Source organism: Fistularia commersonii, chromosome 33 (assembly GCF_037954325.1).
Source record: "Fistularia commersonii isolate RoL2024-O1a breed Wild chromosome 33, RoL_Fcom_v1.0, whole genome shotgun sequence".
In the NCBI taxonomy this organism is placed as follows: Eukaryota; Metazoa; Chordata; class Actinopteri; order Syngnathiformes; family Fistulariidae; genus Fistularia; species Fistularia commersonii.
The window spans coordinates 6,939,897-6,954,772 of record NC_141316.1 but is presented as its reverse complement, the minus strand read 5'-3'; the positions used below and the strand labels follow the sequence as shown (position 1 = coordinate 6,954,772).

The window sequence follows — 14,876 nt, the reverse complement described above, 5'->3', positions numbered from 1 at the left end:
AAAACAGTGGGAGCTGGTCAACAGAGCGAGCACGATGATAAAAGTATAACATATGTGTAGGCATTGGCTGTATTTTATAACACACTGTGCACATTTTGTCGACAAGGAACCGATTGAATCGTATCTTCTGTTGGAGATGTGAACCCTTTAGATGGCTGGATTGTCCGAACAACGTCCGTGTTTGCAGCCGAAAGACTTTACCCTTTCCAAAGTTTTCCATATTCATCGCTTACGTTCATGTTGTAGAATCAAAATTCATAGTCGGCGAAAGGAGTAGTCGCGTGACTTCTAACGGGGAGGTCGGCAGGCAGGGGAACATCGAGAGAACCAATGCAAGGGGGGCATGGAGAACCAAGGAGAGAACCCATGGAGGAGAACATGTAGAGAAAACAGAGAATCCATGCAGGAGAGCAGAGAAAATCTATGCAAGGGTGGCATGGAGAGAACAATGAGAGAGAAAACCAAGGCAGGGAATGTGGAGGACATACAGAGCACAGGAAGTAAAATGATATATATATATATATATATATATATATATATATATATATATTTATATCAATCTTTTCAAACCAGCCCATTATCTGGAGCGTGTCATGTCGTGTGATGCGTCTGCAGCACCTTCATCGTAAAGCAGATATACCGCCACATGTTGGTAACTGGAGGTCTGTGTGCAGGAACTGCTCCCACGAGAAGGTGGTGTCCATGCTGCAGGGCAGCGGTGCGATGCCCACCTTGGTCGTAGAGGAGGGCCCTTCTGACTTCTCCGACCAAACGGAACCGGAAGATTCTCCCAACCTGCATCCCACCACGCTTCCCCGCTCCAGGTCGGCGCCGCCGCCGACGACACGACGGCGTGAATACGGAGAGATCCGTGCTGACTTTCCTCTGTCTGCCGCTCAGATCTCCAGCACTCAGCTCTCTGCAGTGGGTCGCAGAGATTCTTCCACCAAGTATCAAAGTGCACGGGCGGACATTCAGCCAGCACCTGGACCACCTGCTGACCATCCAGGAGAGGTACACCGTCTGCAAGGCCCTGGAGACCTTCTTCCAGCACAGGTCAGTGCAGCACAAACTTAATCCTCCAACTTTTCTTCCCCCAGCAGACGCAGGCAGATGGCGTCAGATTATTTTTTTTTTGTTTGTTTTTAAGGGGCGGCGTGGCACCGTAGGTAGGGCAGTCTTCTCTGGAACCGAACATTACCTGTTCGATTCCCGGCTTCTCCTAGTGTGTCGTCGAGCACGGCTGCTCCCGCTGCTCATAGTTCATCCATAATAGGTTAATTATGGGAGAATGAATTTCCCCACAGGGATTAATAAAGGATGAATTATTATTTTTCCGATGAAGCGAATGGAGTGGAGCCTCCCCAAATCTGCGAACGACTCTTCCACTACATTTCAATAGTCTACCCATCTTCTGCTTCTACATGCCTGAAAACCTCACCAGGAGGCATCTGACAGGAATGCTATTCCTGTTATGTTTTTTAATTTGTTTGCAAGGTTTTATTTTTTAGTCATGGAAGATAATAGTGTTTTACACAAAAGATAAATACAGAGATAAATAAATGGAGCCTAAACATTGTAGAATACAAGGCGTTATCTTTGCTTCGCCTAGCTTGACTTTAATAAGTGTTCGTTCAGACTTTTGTTCCCGTTTTTCTGGGAAAATACGACAATTGCCTCAGAGGCACGAAGGCTCATGAAAACATTGCAGTCGTGTATCATTTATGAGCCCCGTCTTCAACAAAGATGTTATCCAACTCACTGGAATCGGCGGGTACTTTAGAAACACCCAGCCGTTGCCCTGGAGACTGTGTTTTTTTGGTTTTTTTTTTTCTTTTACTGCACACTATATATATGATGTGGATATTTCAGGCAGGATAGAGAGGTGAAATGAGTGAGACAAAAAAAAAAAAACAACATCTCAGCGGAGAAGTGACGGGGAAAAACACCCGAGAAATGCATTCGTCCCATTAGGCACGCAGAGCGACTCCTCGGGGATGAAGGGATGAAGAGGTGGATTTATAATTAGCTTAACAGCCGAGAAAAGTGATTGCGTTCTCTTTTCTCCTTCAGACGCGAATTCAGATGAAAATAAAAACAGCCTCTCAACTGTAAAAGTGTACTGGATGAAGCGCTTACAGCCACAAGGCCCCGTCGTCCTCCCACCCTTTGAAAATCTCGTTTCATCCTCTTCCTCGGCCTCAGTACTCATTAGAGATGCAGGGAATATACATCCAAGCCGAATCCTCACACGGAGCGGCGATCAATTACCCAGCGGTGCACACATGCCGGTTACGTAACGTGAACATATGTGTGTGTGTGTTTTGCGCAGGAACGTGGACACGCTGATCGTAGATGTCTTTCCGGTGTTGGACACCCCGGCTAAGCAGCTTATCTGGCAGTTCATTTACCAGCTCCTGACCTACGACGAGCAGGAGCGCTGCCAGAGCAAGCTGTCACGTTTCCTTGGTTTCAAGAGCACAGGTGAGCCAAAACCACCTGGCAGGGCGAGCTGCGTGTTTGGCAAAAGTACACAAAAATCAATTACTGTGCAATAATTTAGAGGGTGGATTGCGGATTCACCTCGTAAACTTGACAATAAAACCAGTATCATGCTATTCTCCATTATTTTCTGTTTCCACTCGCAATAAAAAGGACACAATGCATGCAGTTTGAACTCTGAGGGTGGGGGTGCGTGAAAAGTATTTCCTGAGGAAGTATAATGAAGTACTAGAGCTTGAAAAAATGTTTTATTTTTACACAAGTTCAGCAATCTTTCACAATTCACAAAAAGGCCTCTGGTTCAGCTTATTTCTCCGCTATTTTGAGACTTTGTAGCTATTGTTTGGTTTTATGGGCGGCACAGTGGCACAGCGGCGAGCGCCTCCGCCTCACAGCGAGAGGGTTGGATTCCAACAGGGGGGACGTGCAAGAGGTCCATTGGACTGAATGAATGCATGCATATTAGTTTAGTTTTTTTTAGTTTAAAAAGTTTATTAGAACACAATTACATTAAGCACAGAGGCAGACAGAGATGTTTGTACCAGATTGTAGCTCATAGCTAATTTCCATCTGTTGTCCTGGGAATACAGCACAAATATAAAACTGTACAAATAGACAATATATATAAAATATTCAAATAGGCAAGAGAATAACTATACAATATATAAACAGGCAATAAAATAAGTAAAACACAAGTTGAAAGTGATATTGTTGTGATATTATTAGTTTGGTCATCTGGAGGCCGAAATGAATGAATGGATGTTTGGTTTATGCTTGTTTTCTCTTCATTTTCAGGCATTTAGTTCAATTCATAAGATACATAGGAGATCATTTTTTGCGCTTTTATAAGATAACGTGTTTCCTTTTTGACCTTACCGACAAACCGAAAGTTCGCGTTGTGGCAACGAATTATTAGCACCGACCACAAGGGGGTTTATTGAGCCGATTCTATGTGTGTTTGTGTGCCCACACGATGTATAGCGGTGTTGGAGCCGGACGTCGGCCCAGAACACCACCGACGGAGCAGCTCCATGCGCGTGACGGGGTCGTCGTACCGCGGCAGCGTGCGCGAGAGGAGCTCCGATGACTGCATCATCGGGACCCACCTTGGAATGGGTACGCCGCCGGAAAACAAGAGGGTTCGGGGTGCCCACACACACCGGCCTCCTCCGGACCTTTGCAGATGGAGTTTACCCCCGTGGGGTAGAAGAGAAATCTGTTTCTTGTTAATGACGGTTTAACTGTCCACATCCACTCGTTTCTATCTGTGCCGTCGGTGCTTTATCACGGGCCATTTCCTGTAATATGGCCTCTCTAAGCTCCGCCAACCCAAGGAGGAGGCATGGAAAGTATTATCGAGTTGTGTGAGAAAACCAAAGCCGGCCGCTGTGCTAAATTAATCATCTTAATCTGGTTATTTAAATGACTAAATCCTCAAAGTCGTATTGTTCGGAATAAATGCGTTTTTAATTAGAGGGGCCTTTAGAGAGGCTGCCAACCGCCCTCTTTTATTATATTCAATTTCATTGTTTAAAACCATCGTTCATTTCAGGGAATTGTTTTCAATAATGCATTTATTATACAAGTGTAATATCTACTGTTTTTCCTTGAAAATGGGCACACTTTTAATAACTGATATATTTCCCCGCAGTGCAAAATCCAGCTTATTATAGGGGAATTAAAATGAAATCCAATTAAAAACAAAAATGTACCGTGATCACAATCCCGAATTAGAGAGGGATCATAATCAGTGTCTTTTGTACAATGCCATGTGAGCAAAAAACTAAAATACTTATTGTCCAATGTATACTAACTCTAAATCAAAAGTATTAACAATGATGGGAAAATACAGATTGCCATTCAAACATTTTACAGCGCCTGTAAAAGCAGACCGTTTCAAGTATTTACAGGGTTTCCACATTCCCGCTGCGCCGCGGCATCGACGTAATGTGATCCGCAGCCCAGCGCCCGAACACAGTTTCATTAGATGTTTATTTTTCACACGGGATCGATTCCCATTCCTGTTTTGTTCAAAGGCGACTGTCCGTCGTGGCGTCGGAATCCCCGGGCTCTCCGGGAGAGCGGAAGCAGAGACAATAGACGTGACCCGCGGGGCGAACGTCTCGGTCGCGGGAGGCCGTGTGCGGCGTGAGATACGCGCCCGCTCTGCTCCCGGGTGGGAATGTGTGTAAGCGCTCGGGCACGGGACGCTAATGCTGAGGCAGCACTTTTTCTCAACATATCCTCTGTAGATTCTCCAGGCCAAAATTTCCATACTTGACTTCACACACAGCTGTTTTTGGTTTTCAACGGACCTCCATCCCACCAATCCAGAAGCATGTATTTATATCCCGACATGGCCGTTTCTGGTACCTTCATCCATGGGTTCCTCTGTTTATCATCGTCATCACTAAACCCTCTTGCAGGAGCTGAGCTTTGGCCTCCATTCCGCTGCGCTCGGCTCCGCTTCATCCTCTCTCCTCTCAGCCGGAGGTGGATGGAAGGGAAAGGCTTGTGTCCGTGTGTCACTCTTCATGCCTTATTGTGCTTTAGGAATTCATGTGGATGAGTCTGGCAGCCCCGAGGAGAGACAGTCAGGAGATGGAACCTCCTTCCCTGAGTCCCCTGACCTCAATCATGTAGGTATAACTGCAGCTTTTTAGCGCCAGCTACTCGGCTAACCGGCTATCTGGAGCGCTCATTCTGTATCTTGTGCCGAAATTCGAGGGTCTGCTCGCGGCAGATCGTCAGCGAATCCTCGAAGTCAGTGTGCAGCGGCAAGTGTGCGTGTGTGTGTGTGTGTGTGTGTGTGTGTGTGTGTGTGTGCTAACCAGCTGATCATGCCTCCATTCATAGATGACAGGTGTGTACACGGAGCTGGAGAATGTGTACGCAGGGAAGGGTGTGTCTCCGTTGCCGGACGGCTCCTCAGCCGAGCCCGAGGGGCCGAGGCAGATCGAGGCTTACGGCCGCCCTCTCTCCCCCCTCACACTCCCCCCGCTCACAGGTACTCCGGGGTGATGCACACGCCCCAAAACACACACTCCAACAATTTTCACCCGCTGGCATGCCCTCATCGAGCGTACAGAGCCCCTTTGGCCATCTCATATTGACGCTTTCCAGGAAGGAACACATGATTAGGTGCAATATTTCGGCTCCGGATGGCACCTGACTCACGTCGCATTCAGGTCATCTGGAAAAAAACTAGAACATGATACATGATAGCAAGGAATAATCCCATTTTACATCACGCTGTGTTAACATATAAGGTCAGATTTGGTCAAACGGTGCTCGTTATGTCATATTACATTACATTACATTTGGCAGACGCTTTTATCCAAAGAGACTTACAATAGAGGACATAGGGACTGCAAATGACACTTGCAAATACAAGATACACAGGAAATATACAGAACAGTAAGCTTGGGTTAGTGAGTTTTTTTTTTGACATACGCAAAACGTACACACACTGCATAGCCTAACTTGGTGCCTAACCTGATCTGGGGCATCAGCGCAGTAAAAAGTCCTGAAAGAGAAAAGTTTTTACCTGTTTCTTGAAGGTTGAGAGAGATGATGCTAGTTTTGTTGCTTCCGGAAGTTTGTTCCACCACTGAGGTAGTAGAACTGAGAACAGTTTTGCCTGAGATCGCTTAGAGCGAGCAAAAGGTACTGCTAGTAGGTTTGTATTAGAGGCTCTATATCATAGATATAGGTCGTTTTTATTGATCGGACGAGAGCCGGGCCCGAGAACGCCGGATCTTTGAATGAGCAGAGCTCATTAAGACTCTGCTCGTATCAGCGTGCAGTTTGTTGCCGTGCCATCCTGTCCGACAAAACTCTCCTCAAGGTGAATAAATGGCCAGGAACGCCACACAGAACACGCAGCCGCCTCGGTCCCCTGAACCACACGCACACGCTACATCCCTCCGCTCTCTTTCTTTGCAGGTAGCCGGAAGTCTGGCCTGTCGCTGACCTGGAAGGAACCTCTCCCAACGCCCGTGTACGAAATCCAGCACCAGAGCAGTGTGGACTCCAACCCTTATGTGAGCCTGGAGAGTCCCCCCGCCTCCCCCCTGCACAGCCCCAGCACCCTCGGCCACCGCAAGAAGCTGTTCACCTTCTCCCGCCCCCCGCGCAGCCGGGACACCGATAAGTTCCTGGATGCGCTCAGTGAACAGCTGGGCCACCGGGTCACCCTGGTGGACGAGTTCATCCCCGGAGAGAACGATTACGAGGAGGTGAGGAAAACCCCCGACTTGCATTTGGACGGCAATCTATAATCTGTTAGCGCTTTAGCTTTAGCTTATCATTTTTAAATACTAGTATATTGTTTAAGTTTAATTGTAAGCACTGATCGTGCTTCACCTTTTTATTCATTTTAAACTCCTCCTCCCAAAAGTTAAAGTGGAAAATATCTAATTAAAACCTGATTTCCTGGTTTATGTGATAATCTAAACAATTAGATGCACTGCAGAGTTCAGAGGAGACTGCAGTTTTTATTTTATATACATACTTTATATGCTAACGATATTTACCGTTCAGCTTTGCTGTTCTATTTTCTATTCTAAAATATGTTTGTAAGCTACACACGACATCAGCATTTGAATGTTGTAACTGAAGTAATTGCATTGTAGATTTGCATGTTGCCATTAGAGCAGCTCTAACGTGCGCTACAATGAACACTTGTGTTACATGAACAGATATATGAAGGGGGTTGTCATGGTTTCAGAAGAAGAGGTGTGCCTGTAAGTAAACACCTGATTAAAGTAATACAGTAGAGTCTAGTGATGTGTTGCCTGTGTGAAGAGACCAGGTGCTCGCCGGTGTCAAAATAACAAAAATAACAAAATATGTCACCGGGTCTTATTTGGGAAAAGACAAGAGCTTATCATAACGTATACATTCGCACAGGTTTTACCTGTTGCTATATATGTGTATTAACCATTTACCAGCAAAAATACACGTATTATACTCTGAAAAGTAGTGAGGATGTTTAAATGCATGTTTAATTGTAATTGTAAAAATACCAGTGATGATCATTTAAAAAATAATAACAATAATAATGCATTGAATTTCTATAGTGCTTTTATTTTTGTAAGTCATGCAGTTTTGAAAAGATTATTTGAGTTGATTTATTTATATCTCTATTGTAAGTCGCTTTGGATAAAAGCGTCTGCCAAATGCAATGTAATGTAATGTAATAATTTACTTCTTTTTTTTTATATCCCATTTTAGTGTTTTTCCACTAATTGGGACAAAGAAAGAAGCACTTTTGCATTTTAAGGTTTCCTATGTTGCTCAGAGGAGCCAGTGTTAAACCACCAGAGATGATCTCTGCCTTTCACACACACAGACATCTGTACGGATCCTCGCTTTATGAATCCGATCAGCCCGCCGCGTCTGCGTTCCCGGCCCCGACACAAACACAACCGAGACGTCGCGTTTTTGGTTGAATTTAGGTCACCACAACCTCAGCATGTCACCTGCCCGCCGCTCGATTTACACACTGACAGCTGGCGTCTGAGCTGCTCGGTTGTCAGGGAGCCGCGTCTCTCAAAACTTAGAATATGAATGCATGCATGACATCGTACTCACGCGCATTTTTGTATTTTATTAAGTCTTGTTTGTTTTGAGCTTAAAAATTGAATTTGCACACAAAACTGATCAATGAATTATTTTCACACTTGTTTTTATGTATTCATTTTGTTTTTTGTTTTGAGCCAAAAGTTGAGTGATTGATTTAATTGGCTATAATACCACATCATTTGAAAACACCGCTTTGTTGACGGTGAGGTCGGAAATACCCGAATGATTGTTGGGAACATTTTCAATCGTAAGATTGTATACATTTGATGCTTTTAGAGCATATTTGTGATGAACATATAAGGAGTAGTAGCCCATTATGTCATGAATGCATTCAAAAGCCCAGAATAAGCTTGGGTCTGTCATTGGGTTGTTATAGCAACAGCTATACGGAATCCAATGGCCGAGAATAGTCCTTGAATGTTCTTCTAGCCACAGAGCGTCAGTGAAGATGAATAAATCGGTGCAAACGACATGTGGGTCTAATTGCACACCTCTCCGGCCCCAGATGAGTTTCCACGAGGAGCAGGACATGGCCTTCATGCCGCGGCAGCTGAGCAGCGGCAGCAGCGAGGATCAGAGCAGCAGCGACGAGGCCTCCTCCCCATCGTACTCCTCCGGCTCCGAACACATCCCCCCTCCTCCGACCCAGAGCCCCCCGCCTCCCCCGCCCTTCCAGGCCGTGATACCGCCTCCGGTCCAGTTCACCGATCCCCTCCCGCCCGTCCACTTCTCGCCGGAACACGTCCGGCGCAGCCGTATGCCCTTCCAGCCGCACCACCCCATCATCCCCCCGCCGCCGCCCCCCTTGAGGACCCTCCTCTCCAACCGGTCGCCCCTGAACAAGGTGCTGCCCACGAGAGAGGAGCGCTTCCAAACCGCTTCCAGCCGTCTGCAGCACGGCCACTCCGCCCTGGGCTCCGCCACCTTGCGATCCGCCCCGTCGTCCCGCCCTTGCTACCTGCCCCGGCAGCTCAGCCAGCCGCAGCCCGTCTGCCAGCCGACCCCGCAGCCCTCGCCTCAAATGCTGAGGCCGAGCCAGCTCGTCCTCCAGCGGCACCATCAGCTCCACCACCAGCACAGCTACCAGGGCCCGCTGCCCCCGTCCATCCAGGACCACGGCCCGGCGCAGGGTCAGAGCCAAAGCCCGGCGGCCTCCTCGGCGCTCCCCCAGCCCCCGGCCTCACACTCCTCCCTCCCGTGCCAAGCGAAGACCTACGAAGCCCCCCGACAGGAGCACCCATCACAGCAGGTAACAGAATCTCATGAATCTACCTGAATATACGCTATGTATATTCATGTGTGTGTCTACGTATGTATGTAAATGCATAAAAACAATCATGTTTTGTTTTTTTTTACTTCTTTTTTTACTTTTATTGCCATATGCATTGTATGACTCAGAAAATGCAATGAAATTCTTTGTACACTTATATAGATATTTATGTGGAAAATAAGTATTTGGTCACCTACAAACAAGCAAGATTTCTGACTGTCACACATCTTTGGAGGGAGCTACAAATATGTGTTGCCCGGCGACAGCCCCAAAACATCACTGCTCTAGAAGAGATCTGCATGGAGGAATGGGCCAAAATACCAGCAACAGTGTGTGAAAACCTTGTGAAGACTTGAAATGTTTGACCTCTGTCATTGTCAACAAAGAGTATATGACAAAGTATTGAGATGAACTTTTGTTCTTGACCAAATACTTATTTTCCACCCAAATTTGCAAATAAATTCTTTAAAAATCACCCAATGTGATTTTCTGGATTTCTTTTTTTTTTTTTTTTTTGCATTCTGTCTCTCATAGTTGAAGTGTATCTATGATGGATTACAGGCCTCTATCATCTTTTTAAGTGGGAGAACTTGGACACTTGGTGGCTGACTAAATACTTTTTTCCCCCACTGTATGTATGTATGCATGTATGTATGGATGGATGGATGCATGAATGGATATGTATACATTTTTTACATTTTTTCTCGAGTCAGGATTTTTATTGTCATATGTAAGAATATGGTGACTCAGACAATGCAATTCTTACTTTGCACATTAACTATATAGTAACCAACAACAATAACAGACAATACGACAGCTTACAGAGAACTCACAAAAAATAAGTTAATGATTGCACGGTAATAATTTGATAAATAATAACTACTATTAACATCACATGCAAAAATTAAAATTCAGTGTAGACCGTCCAAAAACAATATATCCCACAGTGATTTCTAATTTAAAGCACCTTTTTCCAGGCGGCGCCGCCCCCTCCTCCCCCCCTGCCGCCGCCCTGCGACCCCCCCCCGCTGCCCAAGCCGGGTCACCACGCCTCGGACGCCGGACACATGAGCGTGAAGCGGCTGCGCTGGGAGCAGGTGGAGAACTCGGAGGGAACCATCTGGGGTCAGGTGAGTCTCCGGGAGCTGGGCGGGGTCACGACCATCTCCGGATTCGTAAAAACAAACCGGGGCGATTCCGAAGAAAAGCGACCGTAACCCCCCCTCGCCCCCATTCTTCTCATTAAACTTCTCTATTGCGTCTCAGATGAGTCACTGCAGAATCAGAACTTCGGATTTGTTCCTAATATTAGAGTTGACAGTGTCCTCCTCTGTGTTCAGCTCCGGGAGGACTCGGATTACGACAAGCTCACCGACATGGTGAAGTACTTGGACCTCGATCTGCACTTTGGTACTCAGCGCCGATCCAGTAAGTCTTTTTCTAGTTTTGCCTCTTTGCGTCTTTTTTTTTTTTTTCTTCTCCATTTGCTTCTTCCTCAGCCTGCATCGATATCCAAGAGTTCCAAACGTCTCCGTGACAAAAAAATCCAAAATCGCCAAATCATCCAGTGCAATGTATATATTATTATTATTATTTTCATCAATCTTTACTGACTTTATCGCCATTAGAATCGTCCTAACTCAGCCTATCACACACAGAAAGACTAGTTAATAGACTAGTAAGACGCTGGTGAGATAGATACATCACACTTATATGATAGATCTGCATAGTGTTGTTGTTGGCAAACACAACCCAAGTATAAGAAGACGCAGGATATCGCTCAGGCTCGAGACGACACCGAGCTTATCATATTGTCTGTCCTCTTTGACGTCTCTCGTTTTTGTTTGTGCGTTCACAGTAAGGATGTTTTCACCGTAGGCCGCTTGGAAGCCGCCGCACTCACCTTCTCATCGAATCCATTCTCCATCAGGCACCATGCTTTCCGCCCCCGACCCCCACCCAAACACCTCTTCTGACCGAGTTTCAGAGGGGATAACGCAGTTCTGCAGATCTCCGTCCGAAGGAGGAATCCTTAGGCTTTCGACCCTTTGGTTTTAAAACCGAAGTTACTTGGTGTGGGAGATGGAGACGGGTGGTTGAGCCGTGGAGCTCAAATGTAAAGCAGGCTCTTCCCTCTCCATCGCCCCACCAGAGGAAAGCATACAATTTCATAGAACGGGTAATCCATCACACGATACCAAGAGTGAAACCCCGACTTTTTATAATCAGGTTTAAGGCAGAAACGGGTTTTAAACCTCAGCAGGCGTGTTTAGTTTGAGCGGCGCGGGGAGTCCCGGCTGCCGCTGCCGCCGCCGCCATTATCAAATCACGCCTTTCTGGGTCCCTGTTGTCAGCTGTCGGGGTTGCTAGGCAACAGGACCGCAATGCGAGGGTACGGCAGGCTTTTGACCAGCTGGCCTCTGAGGCGTCTCTCTCAGAACGATACGATTATAATATCCGTGTTTCGCTTTGACAATTAGTCTTTTACCGGCGCCTACGAGTTTAAGATCAGGGCAGATTTATTCCATACGCACAACTGCTGTCACGGCTGACAGGTGATGTGCGATTCTGTCGGATTCACTTCCTTTGTGGCTCTCAGATGAGATGTCAGAGCTGTGTTATTAACCCTATCGCCCTGCTATGTGTGTGTGTGTGTGTGTGTGTGTGTGTGTGTGTGTGTGTTTTCTATCCCCTGGTGCCCTGGAGAACACAATCCTTACACTGTTGTTAAAATCACCAGTTTCTCCTCCAGAGCCGGCATTCCTGCCCGAGAGCTTTAAAAAGAAAGACGTGGTGGAGATTCTGTCTCACAAGAAAGCCTACAACGCGTGTGAGTGCAACACACACACACACACACACACACACGACACACATCGTGGATGTATTACAACAGCATGGATTTATTAGAAACATTGCAAAGAGTCAAATGACTCTTAATCTAGCTCCTCGGGGCCAAAAGCAAATACGGCAGGATATGAGTTTCCTGCTGAACGCGCAGAGCGTCGAGGTTCCTGATGGTGTTCAGACCCATTTAGAATTAAATGAATAAACAGCACGTTCAGCACTCTGATGGGTGACATTTAGGAAAATTAAAAGCGGGTTTCCTTTTTTTTTCTCATCCACATCGCTTCATTATAAACACCATTCAAAGATGGCGACGCAGCTGAAATCGACTATTTTCTCCCGTTCTTCAACCCAGCCATTCTCATCGCCCACCTGAAGCTCTCCCCCTCCGAGCTCCGTCGGGTGCTGATGGACATGAGCACCGACAGGCTGGAGCCGGCGCACATCAAGCAGCTCCTCCTCTACGCCCCCGACGACGAGGAGGTCAAGCAGTACGAGCGGTTCGACCAGGACCCGGCCAAACTGAGCGAGCCGGACCAGTTCATCTTCCAGGTACGGGGAAAAAACTTGCCGCCGTGCCCGGAAAGCGACGGACGGATCGAACTCCGGCGTCTTTCAGATGCTGATGGTGCCCGAGTACAAGACCCGGCTGCGGAGTCTGCACTTCAAGATCACCCTTCCGGAGAGGACCGAGGAGATGAAGGTGGCTTTCGATTACATCCTCAAAGCCTCGACGGAGTTGAAGACCAGCAAGAAGCTGGCCAAAATCCTGGAGGTAAAACGCGTTCCCGGTCCGGCGTCCAGCGAGAGCGATGGACCGAAACACCAAAATGTGTCTTCCGCGCAGTTCGTCCTCGCGATGGGGAACTACCTGAACAACGGCCAGCCCAAGAGCCACAGGACCACCAGCTTCAAGATCAACTTTCTGACCGAGGTAAAGCGTCGGTCGCGTGGGTTCTCGCCGTGGCCGCCGGTCCGGAGGTCACCCCGTTTCCTCCGTCTCTCCCGCAGCTGAGTACGACCAAAACGGTGGACGGGAAATCCACCTTCCTCCACATCCTGGCCAAGTCTCTGTGCCAACACTTTCCCGAGCTGCTCAACTTCTCCAGAGATCTGACGACGGTGCTGCTGGCCTCCAAAGGTAAACAGACCCAAAAAGTGCTCAGAATGAAGTCCTCCGTGTGTCTTTGCCGCGTTTTGACCCGTTTCTCCTTCCCGTCCAGTGAACCAGAGGGCCATCAACGCCGAGCTGAGTGACCTTCACGCCACCATCCAGGACATCAGGACGGCCTGCCTGAAGATCCCGCTCACCTCCGAGGACCATTTCGCCTCCGTCATGAGCGTACGCATTTCAAGAATATTACAAGATGTTTTGAAAAACCACTACCTTAGCTCATGGTAAAGGCCAGAGGCCTGCAGGTCCTTCAAGTTTGAACCCTTAATGCAGGGGTCGGCAACCCGTAACACCCAAAGAGCCGGTTTCCTCGGAAAAGAAAACACTGGAAGCCGCAATTACTTTTTGACGTCTAAAATAAAGGTACCACTGTATATATTGCTTTTTATTACCTTTACACTTTGTGCAAATAAGTGTGTAGTGTGTTGCTTCTGAAATTCACAAAGTATTACAGAGAAAATTAGATTTTATTTATGTAATGAACTCATTTTGAGCTTTGGGCTTTCAGAGCGTTTAGCGGAGCCTTGACCTGAATTTTAAAAATAAATCGGGAAAAAATTACTGCGTCAGTAAACAATAAAAAATAAATATTTGCAAAATATCTTCATAAATATTTATTTTACCTGGTTTATGGGACTTCTGCTCCTGAACTTCTGCGCACAGCATCTGCAAATCGGGACCTTACCGGCTGGCGGGTATACCGGCTTCCGCGAGCGTGACGTAATTTTGAGCGGCGAAAAATATTAAATATAATTTTATTTAATATTTCAAGATCACAATCATCTTCCGACTTAGAACTAAAAGTTTAAAAAGGGAATTAACACAAATGAAATACACTTCAATTAAATATTTATCATTTATTTTCCCAAGCCACTCGGAGCCGCAGTGTAAAGATGAAAGAGCCGCGGGTTGCCGACCCCTGCCTGCGTTAATGAGATATATTCTCAATCAGATTTTATTTCTACGCTGCAAAATCAAAACTCAGTTGTCCGATGCTTTTGATTCTAGAGCAGGTCTGGTTCACGCTCTTGAGGAAGATCTGCAAAAACCCAATATCCCTCATGGGCAAGCGTAACAGCGGGGAAGGCCTTCTGCCTCGACCGGCCGGCGTAGAAAGGAAAAAGGATCTTGAGATTACGAATAAAAGCCGTAGCACTAACACTTACAGGCTCACAGAGCGTGCAACTCCCATAATGCAACCTCTTAGCATCCGTTAGCTCGGACAGAGGCTGGTTTCCGACCCCGATGTTTTGCAAACAAACAAAGTCGTCCGTCTTCTTCCGTCCGCAGAACTTTCTGGAGAACAGCCACCCGGCGGTCCAGTCCCTGGAGTCCCTGCAGACCCGAGCCATGGAGGAGTTTGGGAAAGTGGCCTCCTTCTTCGGAGAGGACGGCAAGTCCATCAGCACCGAGTCCTTTTTTGGCATCTTCGCCGAGTTCATTTCCAAATTCGAGGTCGGTGTTTTTTTTTTTTGTTTTTTTGTTCAATTCGGTCGCGAC

The 14,876-nt window shown here is 46.9% G+C and overlaps 1 protein-coding gene across 9 annotated transcripts in view; it reads left to right on the top strand.

Annotated features, from left to right (window-relative positions):
• The window catches only part of grid2ipb (glutamate receptor, ionotropic, delta 2 (Grid2) interacting protein, b), a 33,296-nt gene that overhangs the window by 17,777 nt on the left and 643 nt on the right, over positions 1 to 14,876 (top strand). For 3 of the 9 annotated variants that reach the window (XM_086140282.1, XM_086140289.1, XM_086140288.1), the window contains 18 exons: positions 675 to 824; positions 901 to 1,056; positions 2,333 to 2,484; positions 3,484 to 3,618; positions 5,056 to 5,141; positions 5,359 to 5,509; positions 6,448 to 6,740; positions 7,203 to 7,247; positions 8,594 to 9,337; positions 10,336 to 10,488; positions 10,699 to 10,786; positions 12,099 to 12,188; positions 12,510 to 12,754; positions 12,822 to 12,977; positions 13,050 to 13,136; positions 13,214 to 13,343; positions 13,426 to 13,544; positions 14,667 to 14,831. In XM_086140282.1, coding sequence (XP_085996408.1) covers positions 675 to 824; positions 901 to 1,056; positions 2,333 to 2,484; positions 3,484 to 3,618; positions 5,056 to 5,141; positions 5,359 to 5,509; positions 6,448 to 6,740; positions 7,203 to 7,247; positions 8,594 to 9,337; positions 10,336 to 10,488; positions 10,699 to 10,786; positions 12,099 to 12,188; positions 12,510 to 12,754; positions 12,822 to 12,977; positions 13,050 to 13,136; positions 13,214 to 13,343; positions 13,426 to 13,544; positions 14,667 to 14,831 — 3,145 coding nt within the window. The remainder of the gene's footprint in view (positions 1 to 674; positions 825 to 900; positions 1,057 to 2,332; positions 2,485 to 3,483; positions 3,619 to 5,055; positions 5,142 to 5,358; positions 5,510 to 6,447; positions 6,741 to 7,202; positions 7,248 to 8,593; positions 9,338 to 10,335; positions 10,489 to 10,698; positions 10,787 to 12,098; positions 12,189 to 12,509; positions 12,755 to 12,821; positions 12,978 to 13,049; positions 13,137 to 13,213; positions 13,344 to 13,425; positions 13,545 to 14,666; positions 14,832 to 14,876) is intronic. The other 6 variants (XM_086140286.1, XM_086140283.1, XM_086140285.1 and 3 more) reach the window with 6 other exon arrangements.